Raw genomic sequence first — 18,075 nt, forward strand, 5'->3', positions numbered from 1 at the left:
TTGAACAGAAAAACTTTTTTTTTTTTTTGAGACGGAGTTTCATTCTTGTTGCCCAGACTGGAATGCAGTGGTGCAATCTCAGCTCACTGCAACTTCCACCTCTTGGGTTCAAGTGATTCTCGTCTCAGCCTCCCACATAGCTGGGATTACAAGGGCATGCCACTACACCCAGCTAATTTTTGTATTTTTAGTAGAGATGGGGTTTCACCATGTTGGCCAGGCTGGCCTCGAACTCCTGACCTCAGGTGATCCCCCTGCCTCAGCCTCCCAAAGTGCTAGGATTATAGGCGTGAGCCACCACACCCAGCCCCAAAATTTTTGTTCTTTTCAAGGTGTTGAGAAAAAAACTGTTCACTTTCTTTAAATACCATTAATATGATTATTAAAACATTAATAAATATTGAATTAATTTCTTCCTAAATAATCATGGAGCAAAATATTGAGGTACTCAGGAATGGAATTTTAGGCAGCTTCTATAATTTGGTCTACTTTTCTACCAAGATCTCATAAAATTTGCTGCCATTAAAAAGCAGCTAGTATCATACTAGTAGTGCCCAGTGGAATTTTAACGTAACATTCCCTATCACATTTTCTTTCTTACTCCTTCAGTCATTCCGTTGTCTTATTTGTGTATATGTCTGTCATTCTCTAAGAGCAGAAACCGTGCCTTTTTTTTCCTCCTCTATTCCATGACAGAAACCCAGACAATTTGCTAAATAGAAAACTTAATGAAGGGCTATCCAGTTTAGAGATAAAAATATAATATGCCATCTCCAGAAAGAACAATTCAAAGTATAAATAATCAGAATTATATGAACTTGCAATTCGTCATATTTGGTTCTAACTAGTTTAATTAATTAAACTAATTCCTATACTTTGCAGTCATTCTAGTTAAGGTTTGGCCAGTTTTGCATATACTTGCATGGCAAAATGCATGACAATGGATATTTAAGTACTTTTCTCATTTTTTTAAAAATATGCGGTTGGAAAATACTAGCATTTTAATTTATACTGTTTTTCCCTTCTGCTCACTGAAAAGAATTAATGAAAATCATTCAGGAATACATTCCACAGAAAAGGTTTGCAAAAACTTGAGATATATTTTAGTAGAATTTGAGTTTGTCCACATTCTTTGGCTGTTCAATTTAGTGTGTAACATATTTGAATATTCAATTATTATAGTTAATATATTTTTTCTTTTATAAGAGAATTTTAATGACAGAACTCTACTGATAATCCTTCTCATAGGACAGTGGCATACTATCACATCTATCAAAGAAAACATGAAAAGTGCCTGAAATGTGCTACTGATAAACCAATAGCAGTGAAAACTCATATATGGTACACATTCCATTTGGATCACAAAAGCAAAGGTGAGTAATGTCACCATCATTCACTGAGGTGGAGTTGAATGACAGCTTACCCTTCCTCCAGGTCCATTTTCACAGCCCAATTCATCACATACTCTGCCGGCTAAACTAACTGCTGAGATTCTTCGGGGTTGGGTACAGACAATGTTACATTTACTTGCTTCCCACTCATTTAGAAGCAAATCTTCTAATAGAAAATGTGGTACCTGAGTACTTTTACCACTCCCTGTTTCACCTGCCACAACCACTACCCGGTGCCTTTTAAGAGTTTCAACAATTGAGTCCCGATGTTTAAATACAGGTAACTGTTGTCTTTCCTTTAGAAGTCTCTGATACTTAGGTGTGCTTTGCAACTTTCTAAAGAGGTTTCTAACAGGTTCCAAATCTTCCACATTTGCTGATTCCAAGGACGGTGCAGAAAAATCCTCATCCGAAACTAAATTTTCCCAAGATTCCTCGGGATCTTCAGAGTTTTCTCTCTTATTTTCAGAATGCTGTTGTTGCTGCTGTTGCTGCTGTTTCAGTTTATTCAGAAGTTTGGCAATAAAAAGATCACGTGGTTTATTGGTTTCCATTTTATTTAATTCTTCCCTTTTCTTTTCTGCATCACTCCACTCCAGCCAAACATCTCGGTAAGTGGGAGGAAGTAACTGATGAACTGACTAAAGGAAAAACAGAGGTATGTTATTTTCACTAACTATTCAATATGGAAATTCAATAGATTAGCACTTAAAAGGATAGCTATATTCATCTTAAAATATAATTTGACTCAAATTATTATTACTTTAATATATGTATGTGTATGATGCAAATTCAAAAACAGCACATCATATTCAGGCTTCTTGACTGACTAGCTGTGTAACCTTGGGCAGTTCACTTAACCTCTATGTGTCTCAGCTTCTGCATTTTTAAAATGGAGCTAGTAATTGTACCTCCCTTATAGGCATATTCTGAGGTTAAGATATGTGAGGTGCTTATTCTTGGAATATGTTAACTACTGAACAAATGTCTATTACTTATTCCTGCAGTGGCACTATATAAAATGTTAATGAACCACAAAGCAGTTCTTTTGAGATTCTGGCAGTTGTATAATGTTACAGGTCAAAGTATTTTAAATGAACTATACTGGATAGAACGTAAGTTTTCTTAATTCTGTGCTATAAAGAATCCACAATTATCTCTCTGACATTGATAGCCATTTTTATCAAGCAAATAGTTCATAGTGCCTTATTTTGCAAAATAAGGGAAATAAAGACATTAAGAGCTTTTACTGGCAGAAATAGGAAAAGAACTGTCCAGAGTTCCACTTAATCAGTATCTAAAATTTTCAATGGTTCGAATTTCCTACGAAGAAAGCAACACATTTACTGTAAAAAGGAAACACTGACAATCCAAAATTTAAAAAAAGAGCATTATGTTCTCTTAAAGAGCTTCCTTCAGTAGCACTTTATTTTAATCTTTCCTGAAACTGGAAGTGTATTGTTAACATAACCTAAAATTGAAAAATGGAAGCAATGTCTATATAATTTTTTTAAGTTGAGAGAGACAATATAACATTAAAGGAAAACAAACTTAAAAAATTTTCAGCCTGGGAAATATAGTGAGACCCTGTCTCTATACAACTTTTTTAAAAAAAATTAGCTGGATGTGGTGGCACGTGCCTGTAGTCCCAGCTATTTGGGAGGCTGAGGCAGGAGGATCACTTGAGGCTTCAGTGAGCTATGACTCTGCCACCACACTCCAGCCTGGGCAACATAACAAGATGCTGTCTCAAAACAAAAATTCTCCTTAATTCAACCACATTAACAACTGTTTTTAGCATAGCTAAATTAGCATAGCTCCAAAAGTCGGATCATCATACTCTCTCTTTCAGACTTCTGGCCTAAGAGGAAAGAAAGATCAAACTATGTTTAAGGTTGAAAGGAAGCCAAATTAGGAATAATGAGAAAGGATTAATCAGAAGAAACAGTCAATAAAAAGAAAATTGAACCATAATTAAATACTGCCTTCCACATACAGATATAGTTAGGCCTAAATAGTCTTACCTGCCCTTTAACTAAACGATAAAGGGCTAAAGTAGCTCCCAGGTGCTGAGCTTGCATGCCATCTTCTGTTAAGATTGTAGGGCACACTACCAGGACATCATCTTCAGACTTGATTACCCTAACCCTACAAAGAAGCAAACACATTTTAAAAAAATAAAGTTGATAAAGTCAGATAACAAATTCAGAATTCCATTAACATTAAACTCAAGTTTGTTAATTATTTAAATATTTCCATGGAAGTCATTATTAGATAATCTATCAGACAATAAACCTGAGATGTAGAATTGAGAGCTTCCTAAATGTCTGCTTAACTCACAGGGAACAAAAAGATTTCCACCTTAAATTTTTCTAAAGTTCATTGAGTTAATTAAAACAACAACAACAACAAAAAAAAAACATACCTACATTTCCAGTATCTACCTACTGGAACTTTTTCAAAGGAAGGATTTGGACTCTTGGGAAGATTCTTCCTGACCCAATCAATCAGAAATTGTTTTGGAGATTTTCCAGTCCAACTTCGAGCAGTATAGTCAAAATTTCTTACATCATGAGGTTCTTTCTTTTTATCTAAAATGGTAAACAAAGATTGGTTCTTTAAAAATGGTCAAGTATTCTCTTTTCAGTGATCAAAGTCCTCTCTTGCTTTGGAGAACAGCACTTTTAGAAGATAATAGTTGAGGTCAGGTGCGGTGGCTCATGCCTGTAATCCCAGCACTTTGGGAGGCCGAGGCGGGTGGATCACAAAGTCAGGAGATCGAGACCATCCTGGCTAACACAGTGAAACCTTGTCTCTACTAAAAGTACAAAAAAATTAGTCGGGCGTGGTGGCGGGTGCCTGTAGTCCCAGCTACTCGGGAGGCTGAGGCAGGAGAATGACGTGAACCCGGGTGGCAGAGCTTGCAGTGAGCTGAGATCGCACCACTGCACTACAGCCTGGGTGACAGAGCGAGACTCCGTCTCAAAAAAAAAAAAAAGAATAGGTGAAGAAAGGACAAATAGAAAAGCCTGATTTTCTCTATCTGACATAAGGAAATCCTCTTAATGGATAGAACCCAGGAAAATTCTCAATCTTTAAAAATAATTATCTTGAGGAACTTATGTATTCTTGTAAAATATGACACTATGCATGTGATGAACTTAGGATACTACAAACTGCAACATTTGGAAGGCTACTCTGTAGTTAAACCATTAAGAAAATAGAAATCAGATGTCATTTCTAGGTTTATCAGCTATCTGCCACCTGCACCAGCACTACCCTCAACAGCTTCCTGTTACAGATAAAGTCCAAATTCCTTACTATTCTTTGCCTATCTGTTGCCACTCTTCCCTCTTGCTTATTATGCTATAACCACAATGGCCATCAGTCAATTCTTCAATGCTCTAAGTATGCCTGTATCAGAACAGCAGACATAGCCACATGTGGTTAAATGTAAATTAGTTATTCAGTTTCTCAGTTACATTTCAAATGCTTCTTACTCATATTTGGCTAGCAGCTACGACATTGGATAGTACAGATATAGAACATTTCCATCATTGAAAATTCTGTTGAATAGTGCTGCTTTCTTTTTTACCTTAGATATTCCAATGCACCCTCTCCTTCTTGGAAGGATTGTTCCTCCAATTTGTCACCAGGCTAACACCTAAACATCTGTCAAATCTCAGAATAAATGTCATTACAGCAAGGTCTTCCCAATCCAAATTAGACCCCTTTGTTATCTATATTATTATAAGCTACTTCCTTTGATAGCACACATCATAATTTGTAATTATGTATTGTATATATTTGAAGCTTACCTTTTCTACTGTACACTTGAAAAAGGCAGAGACTAGGTTATTTTGTTCATTACTGAACACACAATAAATACTACTGAGGCCAGGCATGGTGGGTCACACCGGTAATCTCAACACTCTGGGAGCCGAGGTGGGTGGATCACCTGAGGTCAGGAGTTCGAGACCAGCCTGGCCAACGTGGTGAAACCCCGTCTCTACTAAAAATACAAAAATTAGCCGGACATGCAGGCATGCACCTGTAATCCCGGCTACTTGGGAGGCTGAAGCAGGAGAATTGCTTGAACCTGGGAGGCAGAGGTTGCAGTGAGCCAAGATCGTGCCACCGTCCTCCAGCCTGGGTGACAGAGTGAAGGTCTGTCTCAAAGAAAATCCCCCACAAAAACAATAAATACTACTGAAATAATGAATAATTTTAAAAAACTGACAATTTAGTGTGGGACTAAACTAACTATAATGCAATCTGATAAATACTAGCTACATCAATAATTAACTCAGAATTTTTTTTTAAAAAAACAATTAACTAAAAAACTTCTACAGTTTTTAGAAGACCATCCAGTCTTGTCTTCTAAAAACTATAATGTGTGGCCAGACGCGGTAGCTCATGCCTGTAAATCCCAGCACTTTGGGAGGCCGAGGAGGGCAGATCACCCGAAGTCAGGAGTTTGAGACCAGTCTGGCCAACATGGCAAAACCCCATCTCTACTAAAAATACAAAAATTAGCCAGGCATGGTGGCACACGCCTGTAATCCCAGCTACTGGGGAGCCTGAGGCAGGAGAATTGCTTGAATCCAGGAGGTGGAGGTTGCAGTGAACCGAGATTGTGCTACTGCACTCCAGCCTGAGCTGGAAAAAAAGAAAAAAAAAAGAAAGAAAAAGGCTGGGCACAGTGGCTCACGCCTGTAATCCCCGGAAGCCAAGGTGGGCAGATCACCTGAGGTCAGGACTTCAAGACTAGCCTGGTCAACATGGCGAAACCCCAACTCTACTAAAAATACAAAAACTAGCTGGGCATGGGGGTGCATGCCTATAATCCCAACTACTTGGGAGGCTGAGGCAGGAGGATCACTTGAACCCGGGAGGTGGAGGTTGCAGTGAGCTGAGATAATGCCATTGCACTCCAGCCTGGGCAACAAGAGTGAAACTCCATCTCAAAAACAAAAAACAACAACAAAAAAGCTATAATGCAAATTATAGTATTATGATAAATACTATAAATATTATCTGATAAATACTATGCTTGATGGTCTTCTAAAAACTATAATGCAATGTGATAAATACTATATGTTATACTATTTACTATTAGTAAATAGTATACTATTAAACTATAGTATATAATACTATACTATTTACTATATACTATTATTTAAAAAAATAATTAACTAAAACACTTCCATAGTTTTTAGAAGACCATCCAGTCTGGTCTTCTAAAAACTATAATGCAAATTATAGTATTATGATTAACACTAAAATATTATTTGATACTATAGTGAATGGTCTTCTCAAAACTAAAATGCAATCTGATAAATACTGTACTTGCTATATCAATAATTAACTCAAAAAATTTAAAAAAAAAATTAACTTGGGAGCACAAAGAAGTACATGATTACTTGTCTGGTGGTATGGAAGGAGTTAGGGAGGGCTTAGGGAAGAGGAGCTGTTTGCATTAAGCCTTGAGTTGGGAACAGGTTGGCCAAGTAGGGGGTAGCAAGGTGAGCAAAGTCATGAAACCATAAAACAGCCAATGTTTTAAAGAGTAAGGTGGCTGGAGTAATAAGCCAATGAAATAAGGTAGAAAGGTAGATTGTGGCAGAATGCAAAAGATCCAGAATGCCATGCTAAAATATTTGGACTTGTTACTGATGTCAGTAGGCTCATAGCCATTAAAGGTGGCAGGAAACTCACATTTTGATCTGTATTATAGAAAGATAACTCTGGCAGCAGTCTGGAGATGAATCAGAGAGAGATGAGACTGAGGCAAGATATTTATTTGTAATTACAAAATGCCGTACATATGTTATCATAATTGTTAATACTTTTTCAAGACAGCTTATAAAGTGTAACTTCACTGCCATCTTACGTACTTTGCCAGAATGCAAAGTAACGAATTTTACCATTATATATTCCTTGACATTTTATTATTTATAAATTACACCCTGACCATCTTCCCTTAATTTTACCTTTCTCTTCTTCAGTAGCAGCTGCAGATTTTTCAAATAAATTAAAATTCAATGCACTTTCTCCTTCTGTGGCTACAGGAGGCTTTTTCCTTTCATTTTGTTGATGTGAAATCTTTATGGCTGGGTTAAATACTGGATGGTCTTCTAAAGTTTCCATTTCTACCAAGAAAAAATATAATGTTTAGTTTCACGGTTTAAAAAAAATTGTTATTTATCTTTTATTTATTTACTTTTTTGGTATTTATACACCAGGAGTTTCATGGTTTTCATGCCTTACTTTTTTAAATGGTTAAAAAACTGCATTCCTTCTTTTTCCTTGTAGCCAATTATTTAATAATTCCTGTTAGGAATCTGTGCAGGAATCAGAGGCAATTTATTAATTTTCACAACATATACAAAAATTTTAAAATAAATTATTTAATAGGTGCAATAAGCCTGGAAAAACAAACATCTTCATTAGAAATAAATACTTATGGAATCGTATTCACCTTTCTCTCTTGAATGACGATATTTTATGGTATAAAAATCATAGGTTGGCAAACTATGTCTCGTAGGCCAAATCAAGTCCACTGGCTGTTTTTGTATGGCTTGCAAGCTAGAATGGTATTTACATTTTCAAGTAGTTATAAGAACATTTGGTGACATGATACAATTATTTGAAATTTATAGTATCCATAAATAAAGTCTGATTAGAACGCAGCCATTCATTTTTGTATGGTCTATGGCTGCTTTTGTGCTGTAACAGCAAATTTGAATAGTTGTAACAGAGGCTGTATGGCCCATGAAGTCCACAGTATTTACTACTTATTATTTTAAAAGTTTGCTAATCCCATGTATAAACTGTTAGAAAAGGGCAGACACATTAAAAGGAAGCATCATCCATCCCAGGAAGGCCAACAAATAGAAGACAATTACATTTATACATCTAAGTATTTTAAAGTGTTTACCTCTTTGAAATTTCCTTATTTTTTCCTGAGACTCTTTTTGGCCTTGCTTGTTTTTTTCTAGTTTAAAGGTAGCTGCTTGTTCTTTTGCATCCAGCAGTTTTGCTGCAAGATGTAAGTACCTTTCGTTCTATTCCAAATAAAACAATGAGGAGGGGGAAAAAAAAGGAAGAGCAAGATTAGTTTATCTATGGTCAATAAACTGTATCAAAATCTGTGATATTTTTACCTTATCCTTTGATCCGGCAAATCTACTTTTAGGAATTTTTCATAGAGAAATAAAACAAATACACAGATTTGCAGGTGCATAGATGTTTGGTGAGGCACTGACTGTAAATATATGACTGGAAATCATATATGACACATCTCTACAGAGAAGACTATTCAGTCATTAGAAAATAAAATAAGGTTAGCAAAAGAAAGAGGGTGACCCACATGGAGAAACTTCCTTGACATGTTAGTAAACCAAAGCAAACTGCAGAATAAAAAGTAGAGCTCATTTCTATAAAAATTGTTTCAGCCAGGTGCGGTGGCTCACGCCTATAATCCCAGCACTTTGGGAGGCCTAGGTGGGCGGATCACCTGAGGTCAGGAGTTCGAGACCAGCCTGGCCAACATGGTGAAACCCTGTCTCTACCAAAAATACAAAAATTAGCTGGGTGTGGTGGCGGACGCCTGTAATCCCAGCTACCCAGAAGGCTGAGGCAGGAGAATCACTGGAACCTGGGAGGCAGAGGCTGCAGTGAGCTGAGATCGTACCACTGCACTCCAGCCTGGGTGACAAAGCAAGACTCTGTCTCAAAAAAAAAAAAAAAAAAAAAAAGTTGTTTCATAAGTATGTGTATTTAAAGGATTATTCATGCAGTAATAATAATACTCATCTGAAAGTTAATTTCACATATCTTTTATCTTATGGAAGATATGGCTTTTGAGGAAAATGGATGTCATAACCCTCAAGGACACAACTTGACTCCTGAGCAAAAACTAGGAAGAGTTTAAAGTTAAACTCAAATTACTCTTTTTCTCCCCCTCAGGTTAATAAGTGACAGCAGATTAGAAGCATAAAACTATGGACTGCAGAAGGAAACACAACTGTTAAAAGAAGGAAAAAGAGACAATTAAGCAAGCATATCTAGCCGAATTTTGGTACCATTTTGTGTAGAGAGAAATATCAATACAGTGTAACAGACAGGAGGGTTAGCTACCACCTCAAATTCACCCAAATAATACTTATCCTTTCCATCTTTCCTGTACTTGGCAATGATACCACTATCCCTCCACTTATGCACCTCTTGCCATCTTTGGCACATTTTTCCCCCCATAAAATTTGCCATCTTAACCATTTTTAAGTGTACAGTTCAGTGGTATTAAATACATTCATAATGTTGTACAACCATCACCACCATCCATCTCCAGAACCCTTTTTATCTGGCAAACATGAAACTCTATTCCCATTAAGCATTAACTACCCATTCTCCCATCCCCCACCAGCCCCTGGCAACCACCATTCTACTTTGTCTCTATGAATTTGACTTAGGGACCTCATATAAGTGAAATCATATGGTATCTGTCTTTTTCTGATTGGCATATTTCACTTAGCATAACGTCGGTCAAGGTCCATCCGTGTTGTAGCATGTACCAGAACTTCCCTCTTTTTTAAGGCTGAATACTATTCAGTTTGATGTGCATGCCACATTTTACCTATTCATTCGTCTCATTGATAGGTACTGGATTGCTTCCACGTTTTAGCTATTGTGAATAATGCTGCTATGAACACAGTGTACAAATATCTCCTCCAAGACTCTGCTTTCAATTCTTTTGAGTATATACCCAGAAATGGAATTACTGGATCATATGGTAATTCAATTTTTAATTTTTTGAGGAACTACCAAACTGTTTTCCACAATGGCTACACCATTTTACATTCCCACCAACAGTACACAGGGTTCCGATTTCTCTACATCCCTGTCAACATTTATTATTTCCAGTTTTTTGATAGCTGACATCCTAACGGGTGTGAAATGGTATGCTATTGTGGTTTTGATTTGCATTTCCCTAATGATTAGTAATGTTGAGCATTTCTTCATACACTTACTGGTGATCTGTATATCTTCTCTGAAGAAATCTTCCTTAGCCTTTATATTCCGTAAATCACCAATTTCTATTGATTCTTGCTTTACAAATGTCTCCCTTCCTTTCCAATTACCGATTTGAACCTTTATTATCTCACACCTGAGCAAGTGCAATAGCTACCATAATGGCCTCCCTACCCTTTCCAAATTGCTCTAAACATCACTTAATATTCCAAACCACCTCGAATGCTACTAAGCTTGACCTAAAAATTCTTGTCAGTCACCTGCCCCTAAATCTGTAGTGGCTCTTTACTGTCAAAGGAAAAGTGTCAAAATCACCTTCTGGATATCAAAATCTTCCAGTCTCAGGTGAACTCACCTGTTTACTCCTACCTACCAGTACTCATCTATACATCTTATCTCTATATATGCTCATCCATTTTTTACTACTGAAAGACTCCTTGTACAATTCCACAGCTGTACCCTTGTTCACACTATTTCACACATGTGGACCATCTTCCCATCTTTCTTTGCCTGTCTGAACTCTGTGCATCCTTTAGGTCCTATCTCTTTGAAGTCTTGACTTAATGCTCCAATCAGAAGAGACCTCTTCTCCAAATCTCAAAGTAGACTTACACTGCCCTAAATATTTTACTTATATTAGTTTAACACAGGAACATGGTTTAAAAAAACTTAGATATACAGAAGAATATAAAAAAGAATTCTCCATCCCACCCTACCACCCTGGTCCTAATCACCAGTAACAGCTTCTTGTGTCTCTTTCCAGATGTTTTCTTTGCTTATGTAAAAAAGCAAATAAGTAGCTATATATATTCTTTCATACAAATGAATTCATCAGATTACACATGCTGTTCTACAACTTCTACCATTTGCTTGTTGACAGACATACGGGCTGTTTGCAGTGTTTGCCTAATATAAATAAAGCTGCTATGAACATTTGCGTACAAGTCTTTGTGAACAAATGTTTTCATTTTTCTTAATACCTAGAAATAAAATTGTTGGGTCACATGATAAGTATTTGTTTAACTTTATGAGAAAGGAACAGTTTTCCTAAGTGGCTGTACCATTTTACATTTCCATTAGCTTTACATTCCCATTAGCAATATGAGTATTCCAGTTGTTCCACATTCCTCCCAACATTTAGTATTACTGATCTTTTTAGTTTTAGTCATTCTGATGGATATATAGTGTATCTCATTTAAGTTTTCATTTTCATTTCTCTAATCTACTTTTGTGAGGTGTCTATTTTTAAAGGTTCTTTATATAATTATGTATAGAAGTCCTTTGTCAGATACATGTATTGCAGTATTTCCCATACCTTGCTTTTTTTGACTTAGTATATTTTCTACCTTATATTTCTATCTTACCATATGATGTCTATGTTTTTCTCTAGACTGTGAACTTCTGTAAAGGAATGTGCCTTATCTTTTTTTATTACCTAAAGAATTTAGCATACTCCTTACTCATAAAAATCATCTTAAAATATTTGATGATTATCTCTTTAAACATGAGAAATGTAATTAACATCTTTTGAGCAGTTAACTTTCTGCTAAGTTTTTGCCTAAGTGTTATTTTATTTAATCTTCACATCAACCCCTTGGAGGTACACTTCCAATTTACAAATGAGCAAACTAAGGCTCAGAAAAGTAAATATATCTTGCTTAGGAGCATCCAGTTAGAAGCCTAATACAAATTTCTACTCACAGGGTCAAATTTTTCCTCCTCTTCTAAACTTTTAGAATTCTCATTCTTTTCTTCTTCATTTTGTTGTTCAGCATATCGTAAAATCCACTCTTTCATATTTACTTCCATATTTTTTTCTTCCTTTTTTGGCTAGAAAGAGAAAACAAATATCTGAAAAACCAAAGTTAGAAAAAGGTGTCAAAACTATCTTGTCACTGCTTTTACAATTTCTTCACACTCAAAAGCAGCAGACATATAAGCTGTTATTCTTTATTGCTCAGTGAAGGACAAATAAATTGACCTCAACATTAAGAAATTTACAATTGCAAAATCCAATGAATATGTTTACATAAAGCGGTAAAAAAGAATGAAAGAACTGTTAAAAACTAGCGTTGGCTAGGCGTGGTGGCTCATGCTTGTAATCCCAGCACTTTGGGAGGCCGAAGCGGGCAGATCACAAGGTCAGGAGATAGAGACCATCCTGGCTAACACGGTGAAACCCCGTCTCTACTAACAATACAAAAAAATTAGCCATGCGTGGTGGCGGGTGCCTGTAGTCCCAGCTACTCGGGAGGCTGAGGCAGGAGAATGGCGTGAAGCCAGGAGGTGGAGCTTGCAGTGAGCCGAGATCGTGCCACTGCACTCCAGCCTGGGCGACAGAGCAAGACTCTGTCTCAAAAAAACAACAACAAAAAAACTAGTGTTATTCCTTAAAAACAGTGGTTTTATGAGGATTATTTTTTCCATAGACATTTTACAATATGCAGAGTATTTAAGTGTAACGCCCTAATGAATTACAGTCCCATTATTCACACTCATCTGTAATTTTCTTCCACAGACTCTGGACTTGGTCATGTGACTTACTTCAGTCAATGGGACATTAGCAAGAATGATAAAGCAGGAGTATGATAAGAATTTGTACATTTTGGCTTATCATCTTAAAATATTCTTGGAAGCCAGATGCAATAAGAAGCCCAGCCACCCTAAGACCACTATATGTGAGGAAACCCAAGCTAGTCATGTGGAAAAAACATGTAGACAGAGGGATGCCTGGCTAGTCTCCAGCTTAGTCATGGGAGTGAAGAAGCCACTTTGGATGTTCCAGCCCTGGAAGATACTTCCTGGAACAGAAGAAACACCTTGCTGAGCCCAGCACACACTGCAGAATCATGAGAAATAATAGTTGGTTTAAGCCACTACATTTTGGGGTGGTTTGTTATATAATAATAACTAAAACAAACAGTGATAGAAAAGTCTGGCAAACCAATTAGTTATTTGTAAGAAGTAAAAATGTTATAGAAACCTAATATTTATACTCTTTGAACCGTTACATGTGCTCCATTCTGATTTTATACAACTTTAAATGCTTAATTCTCAAATTACCTTACTCTTAGGGTCTTCTTCATATGTTTTTGTTTTAGTTTGCAATGGAGGTGAAATAGTGGCTTGTGTTTGAGGAGACTGAAATTTAGGCCTACTTTTAGGTTGTTGCTCTTCAAATTCCTGACTGAATCCTTCAGGAAGTGCATCTTAAAATAAAAGAAACTATGTTGAAAATAAACAGGCATATGATACATAAAACACACAAATATTTGTTAAGCATTTGCAAACCTTGCCTAGACTTAGAGCACCTAATTTTCTTCTATTCCCTCATCTCCTAAGAATAGAAATCTTAAGATGAACCTGGTTTTATTTGTCAAACTAGAAGTGAACATACTCATCAGATGATAGCTAGCCCTCTTGTATTTGGCCATTATTTCACCCTCAATGTTAGGCTCCTAAATTGTCGTAAGATCTTAATCCTTCCCACTCTTTGGCTTTCTGTCATAGCATGTGGTAGTATCCTTAGTCACCACAAGCCATTTGCAGTCCAGATTCTTGCCAAAGATTACAATCATGATCTTCTGCTTAATAAAATGCTATATATTCAAGGACAGTCCTAATTTATAAACAGAAAACCAGGAGACATAGCTTACTGACAGGCAAACCTTGTATTAAGGACATAGCAAAATAACAATCAACAACTGAACACAAAACATAATATTTTCTTGCATAGGCCACAATCTCTAAGGAAAATATCCTGAAAAGAACAGAAGGTAAGAACACTTTAAAAGTAAATAATTATGACAGTGAAAAAATATGAGTATGAGCCAAAAAGTTGATACAAATACCAAAACTACTTCAAAAGGTTTTAGAAACTGAAAGAATTTAATGATATTGTTTACCATCTGAAAGGTTTAAACAGAGCCAATCCAAGGCAGAATGAAGGTCACCTCCATATAAGAGTGTATTGGTCATGGCATCTTCAATGTCCTTTGTCTTAAATGAAAATGCTTGTAAAGCCATGTATAAATCCTATGACAAGCAAATATAAAAAAAGTCACATTTGTCAAAGTTCCCTTCCTGTGTTACTAATTATCCCATTCATTTTAAACCAGAAACTTTGACACAAATTATAATTTCAAAACAATCTTTTTTTTTTCCAGTTAAAAATGAAATGTGTTTACTGAATTAAGAATTTGGAAACCAGAGATCTTTAAAAAAGAGAATCAGGAGAAATTATCCATATTCTCACTATCCAAAGATACTAAATGTAGTACATTTCTTTCAGTCATTTTTCCATAATTTTGTAAAAAGAGATTTCACTTAACATTATAACATAAGCACCTTCCCAAGTTCGTGTAAACTCTGCATCATCACTTTGAATAGTTACATAATATTCCACTGGGTGGACATATCCTCATTTAATTTTATATTTTTCTATGGCTGAACACTTAGGATATATTTTTTTTTATTACAAGCTGTGCTTCAGTGAACATCTTTATACATAAAGATAAGGCATTTTAACATACTTTCTAAAGCATAATCATTATGGTTAGGCAGAGCTGGGTTCAAATCCAGACCCTGTTTACTAGTAACCTTAGGGTATAATTTATGGCATCTTTGCAAGCCTCAATTCTTTCACTTGAAAAAATGGGGCCAAATACATTTACTTCATAGGACTGTGTGTCACAGAAAATGTAAACAAAGTGCCCAGCACAGAATCTAACATAGTAGGTGCTCAATAATATAATTCTGGGGATATACCTTAATTTTCATATCACCATTTTAATGTGTGCACTTGTACCTTCTTAAGGTGTGCACAATTCTTTCTCTATTCTTAGAGATGGAAATGATCTACATAAAATCTCAATGAAAGTTGTAAAGCCATTTTTATCTCACATGAGGAGCTGTCTAAAAATGCTTCGCTAAAACTAAGGAACTTAAAAAAGTTTGCAAAATACCTGCAATTTTTTGGCAGTAAGTCTTCCAGAAATCATTCCTTTGTCATTATTTTGCTTTTTATGCTCATTGATCACTCCAATAATTCTCTGCTCTAGTTTGTTATTAATTACCACCTGTTGAGGCCAAACAGGTCATATCATTTAGAAGCTAAATTATTAAAAAATTAAAAGCCAATCATACAGTTTTCTATATTTCTGCCAACCAAGCCCAAAATTTCAGCTAAAATCAGATACAGTAATTATCATTTTTTGGACTACCACCCATTTGACCACATTCCTATCATTTCTTTAAGAAAAAATGTGGTATGAAAAAAGCAACAAGATAACACATGGCAAGAAAAAGCCTCTCGAGGGCAATGTCACGAGACATTGTCCTTGGACCACCCTCGGGTTGCTGTCACAAAGATTCCTAAGTTCTATCCCAAACATACTGAATCAGAATTCTTGGAGGGGTTTAATGTAAACCAGTGCAAGCACACAATCTAAAAGAATGAACGCTGCACTAAAAAGGGGTATAACAAGTAAAACTGAAAACTAAATATGTAGTAATAAGCTACACAAATTCTTTTGGCTTCTAGACTTTGATTCCTACTTTTTCCTACTAGCCATTTTATTTTCTGTTCTTTCGTTATTTTTGACCTAAGAGTACACAAGCATCTACTTACAAAAATATCTTCCCTTTATTACTTTTTAACTACATGCCTACTATAAACTAAGCCCAAAAATATAATTCAGAAATTCGCAGTCTAGCCTAGAAAATATATATAAAGAGATAAATTATAACCCAGCATGGCAATTCTCAAAAAAGATATATCAAGTAATAGTAGAACCACCAAGAAAATCAACTTGGCGGTTGATAAACGACTTCATAGAGGTCACAGAGGTGACAAATAAAAAGGGGAAATAAGGGCACTCTAGGCAGAGAGCACATGGATAAAAGATAGAAGTTGTAAAATCACGGATTTAGAAGAACAAATGAGATATTCATGAGATGTCCCATGAACTAAAATATTAAGTAGAGATCAAAGTAGTAGAGAGGAGGGTGAAAAGGTATTCTAAGACAGACCTGAAAAAATGTATATGCCATGCTTAAGAAGTTTAGATCTTAACCAGACCTTCCTTCATTTCTTACTGTCTCTCAACATATGTATATGATCTACTTCTTTTTAGTAGAGATTAGCTCTTAGAGTATTATTTACAAAAATTTAAAACACCCCATCATTTTCTTACATTTAAGGATACATCTTTTTTTGGGGAAAAAAGGGGGAAACATTTCTTGAAATGACTCAAAACCTTGGTTACTTACTTTCAAAATAGATTTATCCAGATTTGCAGGACCACTAGAATCATTTGTAGAATTAAAACTATAAATTTTTGGACCTGTAAATAATACAAATAGACAAGGCAATTTAATGATCAATATCTATTACATTATTTTAATTTTCCTCTAAAGAATGCTAAATATTAAATATTTGATTTCAGCTTTTTTTCCCCAATACTTCACCAAATAACTCAATCTAGTAGCTAGCAATATCCTCTCTAAATGTTCAACATTTTACCAATTAGCATTCCTCCATGTTAACCAGTTTCTCATAAAATGCAAATGCCTACATATCTTTTAGGTTAAATCTATCTTTATCCTCATATCTTTTAGTCAGATGCTTTTCTCCTGGCACTTAGCTGAGGCAAAACTTCTCAGAAGATATGATTGTTGGCAGAGTAGATGGACAATTTTAAAGAGAAAGCACTCTTTCTTGAAGGTGGTATGCTAAGTGAAAAGGGAGGTGGGAGTTCCTATCATCTTTTCTCCTTGAACTCAAGTCCAGGGTTGCTACAGTTTCCTAGGGCTGCCATAACAAATTACCACAAACTTGATGGCTGAATACAGCAGAAAGTTATTCTCTCGCAATTCTGGAAGCTAGAACTCCAAAATCACGGTGTGAGCAGGGCCATGCTCTCTCTGAAGGCTCTAGGTTAGAATCGTTCCTTCCCTCTTCCAGCTTCTGGTGGCAGCATAACACCAGTCTCTGCCTCCTCCTTCACACGGCCTTCTTCCCTGTCTCTGTGTCCAAATATCCCTCTCCTTTCTCTTGACATTCGTTATTGGATTTAGGGATCACCCTAAATCCAGTATAATTTCATCTCAAGATCCACAGATCTATAGAGCTTATTTCCAAACAAGGTCACATTCTGAGGTTCCAGGTGGACATGAATATTTGGGGGGACACTACTCACTCAACCCACTACAGTTGCCAAGTCTGTTCCAGTGAACAGAAACACTGTCTAGTCTCAGTCCTTTAACAATGAGTAACCAGGAAACAATACACATTATTTTCAAACTTTTGGTCTCATGACCCCTTACTCTCTTAAAAATTACTGAGGATCCAAATAGTTTTTGTTTATGTGGGTTATATCTATTGATACTTAGTATATTATAAATTAAAAGGGAAATTTTAAAATATTCATTCATTCACCAAAAATAATAAATCTGGCCAGGTGCAGTGGCTCATGCCTGTAATCCCAGCACTTTGGGAGGCTGAGGTAGGAGGATCTCTTGAGCCCAGGAGTTTGAGACCACTATGCTGGGCAACATAGTGAGACTTTGCCTCCACAAAGATTATCCAGCTGTGGTAGCACATGTCTGAAGTCCCAGGTACTTAAGAGGCTGAGGCAGGAGAACTGCTTGA

General features: G+C 36.1%; 1 protein-coding gene and 1 long non-coding RNA gene across 2 annotated transcripts in view; one reads left to right on the forward strand and one right to left on the reverse strand.

Moving 5' to 3' along the window:
* Positions 1-14,457, forward strand: part of LOC129059402 (uncharacterized) — a 64,180-nt gene extending 49,723 nt beyond the window's left edge. Inside the window, exons 3-4 of the long non-coding RNA XR_008525264.2 lie at positions 1,249-2,049; positions 12,943-14,457. This is a non-coding gene — a long non-coding RNA (uncharacterized LOC129059402). The remainder of the gene's footprint in view (positions 1-1,248; positions 2,050-12,942) is intronic.
* DHX29 (DExH-box helicase 29) overlaps positions 1-18,075 on the reverse strand; it is a 52,419-nt gene that overhangs the window by 26,916 nt on the left and 7,428 nt on the right. The window contains exons 2-11 of the mRNA XM_009240712.4: positions 16,695-16,768; positions 15,389-15,502; positions 14,330-14,459; positions 13,488-13,633; positions 12,126-12,254; positions 8,332-8,458; positions 7,385-7,543; positions 3,817-3,982; positions 3,416-3,539; positions 1,424-2,032 (exon numbers count right to left, since the gene is read on the reverse strand). Of these exons, the coding sequence (XP_009238987.3) occupies positions 1,424-2,032; positions 3,416-3,539; positions 3,817-3,982; positions 7,385-7,543; positions 8,332-8,458; positions 12,126-12,254; positions 13,488-13,633; positions 14,330-14,459; positions 15,389-15,502; positions 16,695-16,768 (1,778 nt within the window). The remainder of the gene's footprint in view (positions 1-1,423; positions 2,033-3,415; positions 3,540-3,816; positions 3,983-7,384; positions 7,544-8,331; positions 8,459-12,125; positions 12,255-13,487; positions 13,634-14,329; positions 14,460-15,388; positions 15,503-16,694; positions 16,769-18,075) is intronic.

The sequence above is a fragment of the Pongo abelii genome, chromosome 4 (assembly GCF_028885655.2).
Source record: "Pongo abelii isolate AG06213 chromosome 4, NHGRI_mPonAbe1-v2.0_pri, whole genome shotgun sequence".
NCBI classification, from domain to species: domain Eukaryota; kingdom Metazoa; phylum Chordata; class Mammalia; order Primates; family Hominidae; genus Pongo; species Pongo abelii.